This window comes from Salvelinus sp. IW2-2015, unplaced genomic scaffold (assembly GCF_002910315.2).
Source record: "Salvelinus sp. IW2-2015 unplaced genomic scaffold, ASM291031v2 Un_scaffold1535, whole genome shotgun sequence".
NCBI lineage: Eukaryota > Metazoa > Chordata > Actinopteri > Salmoniformes > Salmonidae > Salvelinus > Salvelinus sp. IW2-2015.
In genome coordinates this window covers 107,185-127,125 of record NW_019942970.1, presented here as the reverse complement: position 1 = coordinate 127,125, position 19,941 = coordinate 107,185, and the positions used below count along the sequence as shown (strand labels likewise).

Genomic DNA, 19,941 nt, shown 5'->3' with positions numbered 1-19,941 from the left:
AAAGCGATGGAGACAGACAGGCTGAGGAACTAGAGGTGGGGGATGCGGGGAGGGAGGAGGTGAGGCAGGAGAAATGATCCGGGGATCAATAGGAGGGCGTGATCATGGAGTGAATGGAACGTTACCCTTGAACTGCATGTCAATGTGTAGTTGGGGCGAAGCAGGAAGTCCCAGCGTCTCTGCCGGGTACAGTCCGTATCCCTACACCCCCTCTCATTAGCGAACACTGGGGGGTGTAGAGACGACCTGGACTGAAGCTTTAATTCTCAGGGTCATCTTGGCCTAAAATATTGATTCCTATTGTCAGCCCTGTGCAGAGGGATGATCGACCAGACAGTTTATATAGGGCTGTAAAGTGGTCCACAGCACACACTATGTTTACCATCTAATATTAAACGATGGGGTTAAGTACTTTACAAATCCACTATCATCAGTCATGAATTATACGTAGAACACAATGTATTTTTCAGCAGTTCATAATCATTATTTCTTTATCTGGCCTGATGCCCACACAGACCATCTAGAACAGTGTGACGAACATTATCGTTGCCAAGGACATTGACTCAGCTGCTTGTAATGCATTGGCTAGTGGCGAGCACTAAAACACCTGCTAGCCAGGGATGATTAGTGGAATCTGAGGGTTTTAATGCTGGGCTAGAATAAAACCTTGACACTGCAGGACTGTAGTTAAGAGTTGAATACCTCCACTGCTGAAGCAATGTGTTTAGGTGAACTCTTCCACCACCSTGATATCCACTACTGCAGTGTTTCCCAACCCTGGTCCTCCAGTACCCCCAACATTTTTATTTGTTTATTTTTATTGTAACCCTGGACAAACACACCTGATTCAACTTGTCAACTAATCATCAAGCCTTCAAAGAGTTGAATAAGGTGTGTTTGTCAAGGGCTACAACGAAGCTGTGTACTGTTGGGGGTACTGGAGGACCAGGGCTTGGAAACACTGCAGTAGTGATCAAACACAACACTGATCCAGCCAGTTAAATACATCCCAGGGGTTCTCCTTCCTCTCCTTCCCCCGGGCTATATCCTKCCATTATGGAATGGATAAACATAGGCTCTCATATCTCATCACACACTGAAAATACCCATTTATCTGCAGCCATTGTATTATATGACACACCTAATGACTCCGTATTGAACCTTAAAAGGCTTAACAACACAGTTAAGCACTCAGGTCTGGAGGTAATCCTAATACTGTGACACTAAGGTGATAGCCAGCRTGTGGTTGTGTGTGTTATTCCTCCTCTGTGTGGATGAGGATTACAGTGGGCCCTTGAAGCGTGGCTTACATGCATCTACAAATGACACACTACAGTGTTATTAGTACCAGTGAGCTGCTGCCCATAGTGTTGATGATGGTGGTGCTCCTTTTGTCCCTTTTCCTCACAGCTTTATTTCTTTCTCAGCTTCCAAGAAAAMCATATTGCTCATTGCAGTACTGTATTATAGCCCTCGTTTTTTATTGCTTTTTGTTTTTATCCCTCTCATTTCTGCTCTGAAAAACCCCCCAAAACATTTGTATTATTTTTCTGTAGTAATTTATTCAGAAGTGTATTATTAACATTAGTTGTTGTTTACACTTCTTTCCCTTTTCTCTTCCGTTCATTGTGTTCTGTCCATCAGACTGCTCCACACCAGCCACCCGTTCCCCTGCTCTGTCTGTGGAGAGGCCTTCAAACGCAGGAAGGAGCTGGACCTGCACTCCCTCATTCACCAAGGTAGGTCCTCCCCTCTCCTCTCAGCTGCCCTGTGTGTCTGATAAGCACTGGATGAGAAAGAGAGACCAGTGCCCGTATCCATAAAGCGTCTGAGTAGGAGTGCTGATCTAGGATCAGTTTTGCCTTTTAGATCATAATGAATTAGATTATAAGGACAGTAGTGATTGTTATACCGAGGCAGAGATTGTCGAGCGTAGGTCTTTCGGAGCATGCAGTTGCATGGTTTGCTAACTATCTGTCTGATAGAACTCAGTGCACTCAATTTGATTGGCTCATGTCTGTTAAATTGTCTGTCTGTAATGGTGTACCCCAGGGCTCTGTACTTGGTCCCCACGTATTCACTATTTTATATAAATAATTTAGACAGAAATGTGCAAAATGCACAACTTCACTTTTATGCTGATGATACTGTTATTTATTGTTGTCATCTCACACAAAAGCTTTCCAGAACTTGCAAACTGCTTTTTATACTGTTCAACATACCTTGTGTCAATTGAAGATTATCCTCAATACTGACATAACTAAACTAATGGTGTTTTCTAAAGCAAGAATTATTACTACCTATTACTACCTGTCAGGGCAATGAGATTAAGACTGTAACCTCATAAATATCTTGGAATTTTAATTGATAACGGCCTCTCTTTTAAATTGCATATTCAACAATTTACAAGAAAATGTAAACTGAAGTTGGGATTTTATTTTAGGAATAAGGCCTGTTTTTCTTTTGAAGCCAGAAGGAGGCTACTATCAGCTACATTTATGCCTATACTAGACTATGGGGATATTTTATATATGAATGCTTCYGCTCAGTGTTTGAGATCAATTGACACCCTTTACCATGGAGCATTGAGATTTATTTTWAACTGCAAAACCCTTTGTCACCACTGCACTTTATATACCAGGGTTGGCTGGCCTTCTCTAGTCACTCGTAGGCTCAGTCACTGGTATACTTTTATTTACAAAGCCATCTTGGGTTATTTGGCAATTTTTATTGTTCAGAAATGTGGTGAGTACTCTCCGTTCGCAGGACTTTATCCTGCTATCTGTTCCAAATGTCCAAACTGAATTTGGTAAAAGGGCTTTTATGTACTTTGCGCCATTGGGTTGGAACGCCTTACAAAATACTTTTAAACTGGAAGAACTTGTCCCGATTGGTGTTTTTAAATCATTGCTGAAGGATTTTGAGGCTGATTCCCTAACCTGTCAATGTTTTTATTTTGCTGTTTTATGATTTTTTTTTACTAGATTATCTGTAGTCTTTCATGTTGTCTGTCTGTAATTGTGTAATGACTTGGTGCTGCCTATCTTGGCCAGGACGCTCTTGAAAAAGASATTTATAATCTCAATGAGGCCTTCATGGTTAAATAAAGGTTAAATCAAATAAATCAAATATGTAGTGTGCACTAGTGTATGTGTGGGCCGTGAATTAGTGAAGCTGCTAATGATGGAGCTKATTTCCATGTTAAGTATGCAGAAGTAATCCCTGCGCCTTAGTAGTAATTAGGGGTTTAATGGTTCACCAAACCCATGCAGTTTTGGGGTCACCATTCGGAAGGAAAATGAGATGCCATTCACAATTCACAAGATGCCATTCACAATGTTCTTTGCATTGTCTATTGTGACCAGATTGTTATGTTGGGCCTCAAGTTTCCACTCAGATGCTGCGTTTGTAACCATGTAGGAGGTGGGACTTCGCCAGATGTGAAGTCGTAAATACCAGTTGGATGCGTTCAATGTGAGTTGAACTCGTTGAGAAACGCGGATTGGCTAATGGCCAACAAGCTGTGTCAMCCATAAACTAAAAGTAGAGCTATAATGCTTGTAAACAAATTATAGTAAAAAAAAAACACACAATAGTTTGCTTTTTATAAATAATGTTTTGTTGTTGCATTTAACTGCCGAAAATGCTGTTATAGAGGTAATTTCCTATAGTAGGTGACGTCAGAGGTCACCATGGTGGGAGAAGTGGATGCTCAGGATAATAGACCAGTTTCCCACTAGTAATTACCTGTGAGTGCCGTTCAAGTGGATTATTCCCAGTTGTATGTCACTTCCCACTTGGTTATGAACACACCATGTCATTGCCTCCTTCAGTGCCAGATGTGGACTGTAATAAAGGGGTTGTGTCTGAAGCACCGTACATCTCCCACTCCGGGGTAATGTGATGGGCTGTCACTATAAGCGCAACACGGTGCATTGGCCAATTCATTGAAATCTTCGACTTTGGTTTGCCCATGTAGAGCGGGTACTACCTGTTTGCTGAAATGGGTGCAACAGCGAAGTTCGTAACGTGACTTGAGCACTTTCACAAGGTGCTAAAAAGCCCTATTCTAAACCACCGGGAATGGGCACATACCCGCTGCTCTAAACCAGACTGTAAAAAGTATAAACATAGCCTACTTATCGCTCTTGTAATTTATTTGGCTTGTTCAGAATCAGCTGCCAAGGGCTACTTGAATGCAGAGGGAAGACGATGTTGTGTAGTTTCTTTGCGTTTCCATCTTACTCTGGTATACTGGGGCCCACTGGTGGTGTTGCTGTAAATGTGTCAACATATTTGAAGTGTTGTTAGCTACATAGGCTATTCTCGTTGAGCGTGGCGACTTAGTGTTACCGTTTTATCCACAACTCTATCCATCACCCCTGTAATCCACTGGGAAGCCTAAATGTTCCCAAACTGGGGATTTAAAAGATGATGGGGGATTCTCCAATTCTGGTCTATCGAATCGACGCCACCAATTAATGGGTAAAAATATCTGCTGATCTTAATCAGGTCTGGCGTCAAGTCAACATGGCTGCCGCTGACAGCATCGGTGCAGTGGGGTCAGAGATAAGTGCACCTCAGAGAGAGAGAGAGATGTGATTGGTTGGAATTGATCCATTGATTATTAGTTAATGCTCTATTGATGGAGAGGATCCTTATTAAATGTTTCAACAGAGAGCTCCTCAGGGGAGACTGGTGAACGCTCCAGCCGAGAGGGAGGATTCCGCTGGGTTGGAGTTGCCGTGGTAACTGTAGATGCCGGCGGCTAAGATGGGGAAATATCAAAGCTCAGCATCTTCTCTCGTTTTCTCTCCTCTTCTKTTKCTCCTTTAGCTTCACAGAAGCAGACAGAGAGCCTGAGTGTGTTTACCAATATCCAGACTGTCAACAGTAGTGCATGTGTCTGTGTGTCTATAAAYAAGTTACCTTAAGCCACATACTGTAGCCTATACTGAGTGATGACAATACAGATAGAATACCCTGTAACCCAGTGTGAACCCAGTGTGTGTTTTGGTGGGTAGTGACAGGAGGGGCCTGTGACCAGGGCCTGTGACTGTCTAAATACCCACTCAATCCATACATCCCTGTCCTTTCCATGTTTAGTGTATTTCAATTGATTTCATGTACACTCTCGAAACACTGTTTGGAATGTGATAAACACTAATTTAGTAAGTAATTAACTCATTCTGCCCACCCCATCTCCCCAGATAAGGAGCCAGTGTTGTGCCCCCACTGTTCCTCCCAGTTCTTGAACCAGTCAGTGTTGGACATCCATCTGCAGCGCTGTACCAGCTCAGTGGAGGACAAGACTGTGGGCCGTGGCCGGGGACAGGGACGGGGACGCTCCATGGGACAGGTACACTGGCCGCCTACTCTATACTAGTTATTCCTTATATATACCTGTCTCTTATACACATCTAGATGTGTATAAGAGACAGCATGGGACAGGTACACTGGCCGCCTACTCTATACTAGTTATTCCTTATATAAATGGCTACTGTAATAGTAGAATACCTTATAAACTCAGCAAAAAAAGAAACGTCCCTTTTTCAGGTCCCTGTCTTTCAAAGATAATTCGTAAAAATCCAAATAACTTCACAGATCTTCATTGTAAAGGGTTTAAACACTGTTTTCCATGCTTGTTCAATGAACCATAAACAATTAATGAACATGCACCTGTGGAACGGTCATGAAGACACTAACAGCTTACAGACGGTAGGCAATTAAGGTCACAGTTATGATAACTTAGGACACTAAAGAGTCCTTTCTACTGACTCTGAAAAACACCAAAAGAAAGATGCCCAGGGTCCCTGCTCATCTGTGTGAACGTGCCTTAGGCATGCTGCAAGGAGGCATGAGGACTRCAGATGTGGCCRGGGCAATAAATTGCAATGTCYGTACTGTGAGACGCCTAAGACAGCGCTACAGGGAGACAGGACAGACAGCTGATCGTCCTCGCAGTGGCAGACCACGTGTAACAACACCTGCACAGGATCGGTACATCCGAACATCACACCTGCGGGACAGGTACAGGATGGCAACCACAACTGCTCGAGTTACACCAGGAACGCACAATCCCTCCGTCAGTGCTCAGACTGTCCGCAATAGGCTGAGAGAGGCTGGACTGAGGGCTTGTAGGCAAATAGTGCTCTTTACTGACGAGTCGCGGTTTTGTCTCACCAGGGGTTGGAGGTGGAGGGTCCGTCATGGTCTGGGGCGGTGTGTCACAGCATCATCGGACTGAGCTTGTTGTCATTGCAGGCAGTCTCAACGCTGTGCGTTACAGGGAAGAAATCCTCCTCCCTCATGTGGTACCCTTCCTGCAGGCTCATCCTGACATGGCCCTCCAGCATGACAATGCCACCAGCCATACTGCTCATTCTGTGTGTGATTTCCTGCAAGACAGGAATGTCAGTGTTCTGCCATGACCAGCGAAGAGCCCAGATCTCAATACCATTGAGCACGTCTGGGACCTGTTGGATCGGAGGGTGAGGGCTAGGGCCATTCCCCCCAGAAATGTCCGGGAACGTGCAGGTGCCTTGGTGGAAGAGTGTGGTAACACTTCACAGCAAGAACTGGCAAATCTAGTGCAGTTCACGAATAGGAGATGCAGTGCAGTACTTAATGCAGCTGGTGGCCACACCAGATACTGACTGATACTTTTGATTGAATCTGATGTTCATACAAATATTTACACATGTTAAATTTGCTGAAAATAAACGCTGTTGACAGTGAGAGGACGTTTATTTTTTTGCTGAGTTTATATATGGCTACTGTAATAGTATAATACCTTATATACAGTGAGGGGGAAAAGTATTTGATCCCCTGCTGATTTTGTACGTTTGCCCACTGACAAAGAAATGATCAGTCTATAATTTTAATGGTAGGTTTATTTGAACAGTGAGAGACAGAATAACAACAACAAAATCCAGGAAACCGCATGTCAAAAATGTTATAAATTGATTTGCATTTTAATGAGGGAAATAAGTATTTGACCCCTCTGCAAAACATGACTTGGTACTTGGAACCTAGTAATATCATCAACTATGTGTAGTTAACTAGTGATTATGTGAAGATTGTTTTTTATAAGATAAGCTTAATGCTAGCTAGCAACTTACCGTGGCTCCTTGCTGCACTCGTGTAACAGGTGGTCAGCCTGCCACGCAGTTTCCTCGTGGAATGCAATGTAATCGGCCATAATCGGCATCCAAAAATGCCGATTACCTATTGTTATGAAAACTTGAAATCGGCCCTAATTATTCGGCCATGCCGATTGTAATCGGTCGACCTCTAATATATATGGCTACTGTAATAGTAGGATCCTACTCTACTCTAGTTGTACCTTACATGGCTACTGGAATAGTATCATAGATTTAGCCGGTGGTAACTTGTAGAATAGACTCCGGCTGGAATGTGGTTTTAACCTGTCAGCATTCAGGATAAGACCCATCCGTTGTATAATTGAAGCAATAAGGCCCGGGGGGGTGTGGTATATGGCCATAATACCATTGCTAAGGGCTGTTAGGCACGACGGATTGCAATATATCACAAACCCCCGAGGTGCCTTATTGCTATTATAAACTGGTTACCAATGTAATTAGAGCAGTAAAAATAAATGTTTTGTCATACSCTCTGATATACCACGGCTGTCAGCCAATCAGCATTCAGGGCTTGAACCACCCAGTTTATAATACCTTTTATAAACTGGGTGGTTTGAATGCTGATTGGCTGACAGCTGTGGTATATCAGACCGTATACCACAGGTATGACAAAACATTTATTTTTACTGCTCTAATTACGTTGGTAACCAGTTTATAATAGCAATAAGGTACCACTGGGGTTTGTGGTATATGGCCAATATACCACGGCTAAGGGCTGTGTCCAGGCACTCCGCGATGCGTCCTGCATAAGAACAGTCCGTAGCCATGGTGTATTGGCCGTATACCACACCTCTTCGTGCCTTATTGCTTAAATATACATGGCTACTGTAATAGTAGGATCCTACTCTTAACTAGTTATACCTTATACTGCCTTCAGAAAGTATTCACACCCCTTGACTTTTCGCACATTTAGCTTTGTTAAAATATATTACATTTGACATTTTTTGTCACTGGCCTACACTCAATAACCATAATATCAAAGTGGAAATACTGTATGTGTTTTGACATTTTAACAAATTCATTACAAATGAAAATCTGAAATGTCTTGAGTCAATAAGTATTCAACCCCTAAATAAGTTCAGGTGTAAAAATGTGCTTAACAGGTTACATAAGTTTCAAGGACTTCTCTGTAAGGTCCCTCAGTCGAGCAGTACATTTCAACCACAAATTCAACCACAAATACCAGAGAGGTTTTCCAATGCATTGCAAAGAAGGGCACCTATTGGTAGATGGGTAAAAAATGAAAAAAAAACAACACTGAATATCCCTTTGAGCATAGTGAAGTTATTAATTACACTTTGGATGGTGTATCAATTGGGGTGGCAGGTAGCCTAATGGTTAGACAGTTGGGCCAGGAACCCGAAAGGTTGTTGGATCGAATCCCCGAGCTGACAAGGTAAAAATCTGTCGTTCTGCCCTTGAACAAGGCAGTTAACCCACTGTTCCACGGTATGCCGTCATTGTGAATAAGAATTTGTTCAGGTGTCTTTCCGAACTCAGTTGCCAGAGAGGAAGGAAACTGCTCAGAGATTTCACCATGAGTTCAATTGTGACTTTAAAACAGTTACAGAGTTTAATGACTGTGATAGGAGAACTGATCAACAACATTTTATTTATTCTACAATACTAACCTAATTGACAGAGTGAAAAGAAGGACCCCTGTACAGAATAAAAAGATTCCAAAACATGCATCCGATTTGCAACAAGGAGGTAAAGTAATACTGAAAAAAATGTGGCAAAGCAATTAACTTTTTGTCCTGAAAACTACGTTTTATATTTGGGGCAAATCCAATGCAACACATTACTGAGTACCACTCTCCATATTTTAAAGCATAGTGGTGGCTGCATCATGTTATGGTTTTGCTTGTAATCGTAATGACTGGGGAGTTTTTCAGAATAAAAAAAATAAACGGAATATACTGTAGCAAAGCACAGGCAAAATCCTAGAGGAAAACCTGGTTCAGTCTAGGGATGGGCATTTCAACTTTTTTTTGACTGTTCAAGTACTCCAGTAAATGTGTGCGTTTATCAATATGCCAACAGTGAGTGTATCAATCAATGCTAGAACAGCTAGCCCCAAATAAGCATGGTCACGAAAGTCAGAAAAACAATAAAATTAATCGCTTACCTTAATAATCTTAATGTTTGCATTCACGAGACTCCCATTTACACAATAAATGTTATTTTTGTTCGATAAATATTACTTTTATAACAATTTGGCCATTTGGGTTGCGCGTTATGTAAGGCCTATTGTATCATAACCATTACAGATAACAAATCCAAATGGCTGAATTGCCTTATATATATATATATATATATACACACAGTTGAAGTCAGAAGTTTACATACACTTAGGTTGGAGTCATTGAAACTCGTTTTTTCAACCACTCCACAAATTTCTTGTTAACAAACTATAGTTTTGGCAAGTCGGTTAGGACATCTACTTTGTGCATGACACAAGTAATTTGTCCAACAATTGTTTACAGACAGCTTATTTCACTTATAATTCACTGTATTACAATTCCAGTGGGTCAGAAGTTTACATACACTAAGTTGACTGTGCCTTGAACAGCTTGGAAAATTCCAGAAAATTATGTCATGGTTTTAGAAGCTTCTGATGGACTAATTGACATCATTTGAGTCAATTGGAGGTGTACCTTCAAGGCCTACCTTCAAACTCAGTGCCTCTTTGCTTGAAATCATAGGAAAATCAAAAGACCTCAGAAAAACATTTGTAGACCTCCACAAGTCTGGTTCATCCTTGGGAGCAATTTCAAAATGCCTGAAGGTACCACATTCATCTGTACAAACAATAGTACACAAGTATAACACCATGGGACCATGCAGCCGTCATACGCTCAGGAAGGAGACACGTTCTGTCTCCTAGAGATGACGTACTTTGGTGCAAAAAGTGCAAATCAATCCCAGAACAACAGCAAAGGAAGATGCTGGAGGAAACAGCGTACAAAAGTATCTATATCCACAGTAAAACGAGTCCTATATCGACCATAAATGAAAGGCCGGCTCAGCAAGGAAAGAAGCCACCTGCTCCAAAACCGCTAAATAAAAAGCCAGACTATACGGTTTGCAACTACACATGGGGAAAAGATCCTGCTTTTCGGAAAATTGTTCACTGCTCTGATGAAACATTAATAGAACTGTTTGGTCATAAATGACCATCGTTATGTTTGGAGAAAAAGGGGGAGGCTTGCAAGCTGAAGAACACCATCCCAACCGTGAAGCACGGGGTGGCAGCATCATGTTGTGGGGGTGCTTTGCTGCAGGAGGGACTGGTGCACTTCACAAAATAGATGGCATCATGAGGGGGGAAATTATGTGGATATATTGAACAACGTCTCAAGACACAGTCAGGAAGTTAAAGCTTGGTCCGCAAATGGGTCTTCCATATGGACAATGACCCCACACATACTTCCAAAGTTGTGGCAAAATGGCTTAAGGACAACAAAGTCAAGGTATTGGAGTGGACATCAACAAAGCCCTGACCTCAACCCTATTAGAAAACTGTGTGGGGGCAGAACTGAAAAAGCGTGTGCGAGCAAGGAGGCCTACACACCTGACCTCAGTTACACCAGCTTCTGTCAGGAGGAATGGGGCAAAATTCACCCAACTTATTGTGGGGATGCTTGTGGAAGGCTCCTGAAACGTTTGAACCCAAGTTTAAACAATTTAAAAGCAATGCTACCAAATAACTCAATTAGTATGTTAACTTCTGACCACTGGGAAGTGATGAAAGAAATTAAAATGAAATAGATCATTCTTCACTATTTTCTGACATTTCATTTTTAAAATTAATGTGGGATCTAACTGACCTAGACAGGGAATTTTAATCACGATTAAATGTTAGGTATTGTGAAACTTATTTGAAATGTATTTGGCTAAGGTTATGTAAACTTCACTTCAACATGTATGCATACTTCCGACTCAAACTGGTGTGTGTGGTGTGTGTGTGTGTGTGTGTGTGGTGTGTGTGTGTGTGGTGTGTGTGTGTGTGTGTGTGTGTGTGTGTGTGTTGTGTGTGTGTGTGTGTGTGTGTGTGTAGTGGTGTTGTGTGTTGTGTGTGTGTGTTTAAATATATATTAGTATATAAGGGGGAGAACAAGTATTTGATGCACTGCCGATTTTGCAGGTTTTCCTACTTACAAAGCATGTAGAGGTCTGTAATTTTTATCATAGGTACACTTCAACTGTGAGAGACGGAATCTAAAAATCCAGAAAATCACATTGTATGATTTTTAAGTAATTATAAGTAACATAGGTGTTGTCCAGGTGGGAAAGGGCAGTGTGGAGTGTGATTGAGATTGTGTCATCTGTGGATCTGTTGGGGTGGTATGTGAATTGGAGTGGGTCTAGGGTATCCGGGAGGATGCTGTTGATCTGAGCCATGACCAGCCTATTTAAAGCACTTTATGGCTACCGACGTGAGTGCTATGGGGCGGTAATCATTTAGGCAGGTTACCTTCGCTTTCTTGGGTACAGGGACTATGGTGGTCTGCTTGAAACATGTAGGTATTACAGACTCAGTCAGGGAGTGGTTGAAAATGTCAGTGAAGACACTTGCCAGTTGGTACGCGCATGCTTTGAGTACACGCCCTGGTAATCCGTCTGGCCCTGCGGCTTTGTGAATGTTGACCTGTTTAAAGGTCTTGCACACATCTGCTACCGAGAGCATTATCACACAGTCGTCCAGAACAGCTGGTGCTCTCATGCATGCTTCAGTGTTGCTTGCATAAAAGGCATTTAGCTTGTCTGGTAGGCTCGCGTCACTGGGCAGCTCGCGGCTGGGTTTCCCTTTGTAGTCCGTAATAGTTTTCAAGCCCTGCCGATGAAAGCTCTTACAATATTCGATGATGACATTTCAGTCAGAACATTAGGCAACATTATGAGGGGGAAAGGGACTAAATTATTAGGGTGAGGCATATGGGATACCAACAGCTTACTACACAGCATACACTTAGTATTACTTTCTTAGCTTCAGTATACATATCTCCCAGGCATATTACATCATATATGCAGCAGCATGCAAGAGATTTTTGGACTCCGTTGTGCTGTGCTCACTTGAATAGGAAGGTGGCATGGCGATCCTTCTTGTGGGCAAGTTTTGTCATGAAACTTTGTCATCAAAGTCTGGCATTCTCTGGATTAATGGTGCTTTCAAGACAACTGGGAACAAGGTTGAATCATGACGTCAGTGATCTTCAGGTCGGAGCTCTAGAAGGAAGAAGCCCAAGTTCCCGACTTGGAATTCCGATTTGGTTGACCGTTCAAAGCGTATTTTCCCAGTCGGAGCACATTTTTTCAGAGTTCCCAATTGTCTTGAACTCATGAAGTCTGAGATTTCCCAGTTCCGTTCAAAGCGGCAGAAGTCATGCTGGCTTGAAGCCTGGCAATTTTTCCAACCTTTTCTGGCTTATAGTGTTGCGTGTGAATGTTTATCCTTTTAAGCTTGGAAAGAGACCCTTAAACTCAGACTTGGACCACACATCCTCTCCACGGAATAGCCTGCAGGGGAGGCAAAATAGGGATTGCTTTGCAACGCTTGCAGTTAGCCACTGATTCCGTCCAAACCATTCATTGTTGATTTTGTGATTTTCCAACTTGTTGTGTAATGTTTACGTCCAATGGCCGATGACACCGATACGTTTTATCTATAATTTCTCTTCATATGACAATGATTGAATTAGATTTGCCATTAATGGTTGACGTGATTGATGACGATAACTGCTTGTCTAGCTTGCTAGCTAAGATTTTGAAAGTATGATGTTGACATGATCAGTCATATAACGTGATTGACGTAATTTTATCTGTGGCCAATGACTTTGAGCCTTGGATGGGTACTTTTTTATTTATTTAATTTTTAATAATTTTATCCCATTTTCTCCCCAATTTTCGTGGTATCCAATCGCTAGTGATTCTATCTTGTCTCATCGCTACAATCCCGTACGGGCTCGGGAGAGATGAAGGTCGAAGCCATGCGTCCTCCGAAGCACAACCCAACCAGGCCGCACTCTTCTTAACACAGCGCGCCTCCAACCCGGAAGCCAGCCGCACCAATGTGTCGGAGGAAACACCGTGTACCTGGCCCCCTTGGTTAGCGCGCACTGCGCCCGGCCCGCCACAGGAGTCGCTGGAGCGCGATGAGACAAGGATATCCCTACCGGCCAAACCCTCCCTAACCCGGACGACGCTATGCCAATTGTGCGTCGCCCCACGGACCTCCCGGTCGCGCCGGCTGCGACAGAGCCTGGGCGCGAACCCAGAGACTCTGGTGGCGCAGCTAGCACTGCGATGCAGTGCCCTAGACCACTGTGCCACCCGGGAGGCCGGATGGGTACTTTTTAATGTAAATCTAAGGCAGCACCCAAGGGGGCTTGATCTTTCAAGCCCTCCCTGTAGATTTTGCCTTGACGTGGTGTCCCCATGAGTGACAGAACACTGAGCCAATCACGGTGCAACTGGAGAAGAGTACCGACCCCTAGGCTCTGTATTTTCACGTGTTAATGCAAACATAACATGCAAAACAGGCAACAAAAAACAAACCAATTTATTTTTATAGCTCAACAGGCTCTGCCCCACCTGCCCTGAATGACGGGTCGCCACTGTGCAAATGCACATGTACACATAGAACAGTCAAGCAAATTGACGTTGTTTCAAGACAAAAGTTTGACCAAATAGTTTTACAGTATTTGAAAAAATATTGATCTTTGGTTAAAGATGGCGTTTTGACATCAATTATTCATGCCCAGCCTAGTTCAGTCTGCTTTCTCACCAGACACTGGGAGATTCATTCATCTTTCAGCAAGACAGTAACCTTAAACACAAGGCCAAATCTACACTGGAGTTGCTTACCAAGAAGTGAATATTCCTGAGTGGCTGAGTTAGTTTTGACTTAAATCTGCTTGAAGATCTATGGCAAAACCTGAAAATGGTTGTCTAGCAATGATCAACAACCAATTTGACAGAGCTTGAATAATTTTGAAAAGAATAATGGGCAAATGCTGCACAATCCAAGTGTGGAAAAGTCTTCGAGACTTACCCAGAAAGACTCAAAGCTGTAATCGCTGCCAAAAGTGGTTCTAACATGTATTGACTCGGGGGTTGAATACTTATCTAATCAAGATATATTCGTTTTTCATATTTTTTTTAATTTTTATTTTTTACAAATGTTCAAATGTTTCTTCCACTTTGACAGAGTATTTAGTGTAGATCGTTGACAAAAAAATGCATTATCCATTTTAATTCCACTTTGTAACAAACAAAATGTGGAAAAAGTCAAGGGGTGTGAATATGTGAAGGCACTGTATAGACATAGATACTGTAATAGTAGGATCTTACTCTACAGATACTGTACTTATAGACATAGATACTGTAATAGTAGGATCTTACTCTACAGATACTGTACCTTATAGACATGGATACTGTAATAGTAGGATCTTACTCTACAGATACTGTACCTTATAGACATAGATACTGTAATAGTAGAATCTTACTCTCTACAGATTACTGTACCTTATAGACATGGAGACTGTAATAGTAGAATCTTACTCTACAGATACTGTACCTTATAGACATGGATACTGTAATAGTAGAATCTTACTCTACAGATACTGTACCTTATAGACATGAATACTGTAATAGTAGAATCTTACTCTACAGATACTGTACCTTATAGACATGGATACTGTAATAGTAGAATCTTACTCTACAGATACTGTACCTTATAGACATGGAGACTGTAATAGTAGAATCTTACTCTACAGATACTGTACCTTATAGACATGGATACTGTAATAGTAGAATCTACTCTACAGATACTGTACCTTATAGACATGAATACTGTAATAGTAGAATCTTACTCTACAGATACTGTACCTTATAGACATGGATACTGTAATAGTAGGATCCTTTCATCTATGCTTCACTAGTTATTCCCAATACATGTGTCCCTCCCTCTCTCCGGCCATCCAGGTGGAGTGTGATATGTGTGGTCATTGCTGTATGACCCAGGAGGGTCTGGACCTCCATCGGCTGTCCCATACGGGTCAGACCCCCCTGCGCTGCCCYCTGTCCCCCTGCAGACGGCGCTTCGCCTCCAGCTCKGCCCTGGGGGAGCACATTGTGGCCCACTGCCAGGGGACTCTGGGGAAGGGCCGCGGCTCCAAGAGGTTCCACTGCCAGATCTGTGGGAAGGACTTTGCCTACACCTCCACCTTCAACGTCCACATGAGGATCCACACCGATGAGAGGCCCTTCGAGGTAAGGGGGTGGGGAGGTGGAGATGATTGATTGTTTGTGTGTGTGCGTGGTGGGTTATCTACTGTGCACGACTGACGTTCGTTATGGTGTGTCTTGTTCTGAAGTGATTTAAAACACAGTCTACTACAAGGGATCAATTGTCCGTTTTTTACCAGAAGCAGAAAAGGCCGTCTGGACAAGACTTTGGTCGTGGTTCTGCCTGTGGTTACTTTTATTATTGTTTCATTCACTTCTCACTTCCCCCCTGCTGCTCCCCCAATGGACATTCACCCTGCCCCACCCCCAATGGAAATGTATCAKTGTTCCAGTTGTAAATATGTATACTAATACTAATAAACTCATCTAATCATCTCATCTATAAAAAAAATACAAGCTGTGGTTGTGGTCACCCCAGTGTATTATGCCCGCTGGTGTCCTCCCTCCCTCTACACTTCCTATGATTAATGAGTGGGGCTGAGTTAGAACCTGCCATCTCCCCTCTGTGTTACTATTCTGGGACCCAGCACCACTGGGCACTGCACGGAAAGGCAGGAAGGCCCTAAACACAGGAGCAACCGGCCTCTCTGCTCACTGTGGCACAATYTGTGGCAGAACAGCCCCAGGCTTCTATAGTTCAATAACAATGTAATCAAAGCTGTAAAGGTATTGGTGAGAATGTCCCTGCCGATTCCCTCTGGTTCTACTAATGGTAGGYGTTGTCTCTGTGGTCATTCAGTCTGGCAGACAGGCAGGTAACACTGCTGTGTGGAAAAGATGAATGTCCTTCAGTAGTAGTGCAGCTCTGTTCTGTCAGCTTCTTTTTGTTCTGTTCTGTCCCCTGTGTCCCTCTTTCTGTTCTTTATCTCTACCTACCATTGTCCTCTGCCCTCCCTAGATCTCTCTCGCTCTCTCTCTTCTCACACATTGTTTTTCTACCCCTCCTATTCTYCTGCCTCTTCAGCYAGAAGTGCTGTGTCTACWAATTTGGAGAAGTSTTTCAGAAAATATKTTTTCAYAAGTTTTCAAGATATSAAATCTATGAATTTTAATRTCCGCTCTTCTCCTCTTGTCCTTGTTCTCTCGTTATGTTTTCCGATCCTACCCATCCTTCTCCCCTCCACTCTTCTTCCTCCTCTTCAACTTCTCCTCCCTCTTTCTTTCCGTTCACTCTCTGCCTCTCTTCACTCTCTCCTCTTCCCCTTTCTGCACTCTTTCCCCTCCTCCCACTCTCTGCCCTGTCTCTCCCCCACATGTCCCCTCCTCCTCCTCCTCTCTCAGTGTTCTACGTGTGGGAAGCGTTTCCGCCAGCTGCCCCACCTCAAGGACCATGAGCGTATCCACAGCGGCCTGCGGCCCTTCTGCTGCTGGGTGTGTGGTAAAGCCTTCAGTGTGGCCGGCCGTCTTACTGAGCACGCCCGCATCCACAGCGGAGAGACGCCCTACACCTGCCACCACTGCCCCTCAGCCTTCCGCTCACGCTCCAACCTCGACAAACACATCCGTCTCCACGACGACGGAACGGGTGGAACCACGGCCAACGACGCAGAGGCGGAAGGGGCGAGGGTGCTCTTGTCTACAGGGACGGGGTCAGGTGGCGAGGGGGAGTCGGCGGTGCAGACCATTCTGCTGGTCCAGGCGGATGGAACCACAGAGGGGGTGATGGTGCCGGCTGTGCCCGTCTCAGAGCACTCCTCTGGGGCTATGTTCTCTGGGCAGGCTGGGTCCTCCCAGGTGGTGTTCTTGGGTGGTCAGGCCATCTCTGTCCCCTCCCTGTCAGCCATCATGGAGGGACATGAGATCCCYTCRGTSACTGTGGTAGAGGGACAGGATGTACCACACACCATAGAGTTCATCCTAGAGGAGACCATCTCATAGAGGAGACTGTAGAGGAGGAAGAGGGTAGAAAGGAGAGGGTTTGTGATAGAATGTATTAGAGACTGAGACAGAGTTATACTGAAAGATGGTAGGATTTTCAGTTAGTAAAGGTGAAATAAAAAATAAATAAATAGTGTTGAGTTAAATCAAGATGTATAGTTTTTGCTGTTTCTTCAGTGCCGGGCTATTCTTGTTAAATGGTCCGAAATATTGTTTCATTTACTTGAATGATCTACATATATGAATTGATTTTGACAGAGTTTAGTGAAGGACCGGATGTGTGGCCCTTAAGCTTTGAGAGGTGCTTCTTAGTTTGGAAGAGCAGAATTGATTTTAAATGTTGAAATCGTACAGCGAAGCCAGTGAAGCAGTTGTATGGTAAAGCATTTATCCTGTTTACAATGAGAAGTTGAATGAAAAGCTGATTGTAAAAGTGTTCCCAGAGTGTGTACCGTCAATATTATTTAGATTGAGTTTTAGCAGGGTTGGACTTGAATCGCCCATAAAATTTCCTCTGTTTTCTTTTTAATAAAAGGCTTCAGCTTTCACCATTTCTCCAACGCTTCTATAATTTTATAAGGAGGATGACACGTGGTCCTCGCCCTGAAATATCTCACACATCAGATAGGATGGGCTTTATGGGCCCACTGTAAATCCACAACGCTCTCGCTTGACATCATCAATATGGACTTTCTGACACAGGTACCTACCAAGTCACAGAAGCAGAGCTCAGGAGAGCAGCAATATGAGATATCTCCATACAAGTCATGTAATTACCCAGGATATTTGTTTCAATGTTTGTCACTGTGTGTAGACGTATATAGATTTAACACTAATGTTAATATAATGTCTATGACATAAATATGAATAGATCACGTTAATATTGTAATTCGTATGATAAAGAAGGAGAGGATTTATGATGATCTCAGCTGAATGAGGAAGTACACATCATATTGCTGTATCAGTATGCAATAGTGGATAGCTAGATATCAAAAACGATGATCTAATTTGTGTTTAAATGGAAAAGGGCTTGATGTGCTAGAACTTTTCCAGTGCTGCAGCAGCTCATAATCGTAATCTAAAGCGCCGTTTATAACTGTTGCACACCCAGCGAATGCTGACTGGAGCGTTTTCACACACAAACACTCTGTCTTGATTTGTTTTCATGACATGAAATGAGAAATGCTGGTGATTGTGTTGCAGACAGAGAGAGAAATTGCCTCCATTTTAGCATAGGAGCCTAGCATGAAAACCTTTTTTTCAGACTTTCATGGGAAGAGAACGTCTTCATAAAATGTAACAGACCCTCACTAAGGTGAGATAAGAACCAGTAGTCTTTTCAGAGAGCAGTGAGTTCCACAAGTATTTGGACAGTGACACATTTTGGTTGTTTTAACTCTGTAATCCAGCACATAGGATTTGAAAGCGTTTGCTAAAAGACTAAAATATTAACAAGCTAACCTCCCCTGTTATTGGTGAGAGGTTAGCATGTCTTGGGGATATGATCTTTGTGCATCTGTAACTTTCTCACTAATCATTATTCCTTTTTCATTCAGGCTTATCCGTAATCATGGTAGCATCCACATGAATGAAAAAGTGTTTAGAAACATATTGTATTCTTAAATTGACTCAAATCACAGCACATTATTTACCATTAATTTCTATTGGGCACAAAATAATCTGAAATACAATCAAAACGAACTGCAAATGCATACAACAAGGTTGTAGAGTCACAAGCTGCACAATTTGTCCAAATCCTTTTCCTTCCTTAAATTGGGGGGACTATGTACAAAAAGTGCTGTTCTTTCTAAACGGTTCAACCGATATGGATGAATACCCTCAAATTAAAGCTGACAGTCTGCACTTTAACATCATAGGCATTGTATCATGTCAAATCCAAAGTGCTGGGGTACAGAGCCAAAACATGTCGCTGTCCCAATACTTTTGGAGCTCACTGTATGTGGCTCAACTGGAGGATTGCTAAAAACATTGTTGCATTACCATAAACAGGTGGGCTAAATTTCGTTAGAATTTGTTGTCACACATCTTTCACTGACTAAAGAGATGGGACTCACCAGTGCACTTTAACCTCCTAGTCATTGTATAATTTCAACAACAACAAAAACGTATCACTGTCCAAATACTTTTGGACCTCACTGTATTTCCCACCAACCTCCACTATTGATGAATGCACGTACATGTACATTGCCATTCATCAATGCATCTCCAGCAGACTAAGTAGCCTTGTATCAGCATGGTCATCTCTACTGTGTCTGTAGTCATTTATTAGATGGTAGATGTTCTTGGCATATGTTCTATACTGTATGTTGAAGGTATAATGATGAGAGTACTGCGCTCTGAGAGAAGGTCTACTAAATCATACTGGCCTGTGGACTTATGGGGACCGAGGCCATTAGTTATGTGCCTATAGGGACAGTCCTCTTTCCTCTACTGTACCATACTTCTATAGCTTTTCCTTTTTTGCTCCCTCCCCCAATTATTTCTTTCTGGGATGGAGGTTATAGTAGTGAGGGGTGGTTCTTAGTTTGCTGTTTGTTTTGTTACTACAGTTTACTAATGTAAATGTTACTTCATGGTTTATAGTTCGATTATAACCAGACCGTCAAATCAAATGTCACCTAAATATCAC

General features: G+C 42.8%; 1 protein-coding gene across 2 annotated transcripts in view; it reads left to right on the top strand.

Moving 5' to 3' along the window:
• Positions 1-17,839, top strand: part of znf574 (zinc finger protein 574) — a 27,778-nt gene extending 9,939 nt beyond the window's left edge. For both annotated transcript variants that reach the window (XM_024138618.2, XM_024138617.2), the window contains exons 7-10: positions 1,645-1,739; positions 5,211-5,359; positions 15,150-15,437; positions 16,695-17,839. In XM_024138618.2, the coding sequence (XP_023994386.1) occupies positions 1,645-1,739; positions 5,211-5,359; positions 15,150-15,437; positions 16,695-17,291 (1,129 nt within the window). In that variant the 3' untranslated portion in view covers positions 17,292-17,839. The remainder of the gene's footprint in view (positions 1-1,644; positions 1,740-5,210; positions 5,360-15,149; positions 15,438-16,694) is intronic.
• Positions 17,840-19,941: the final 2,102 nt, after the last annotated feature.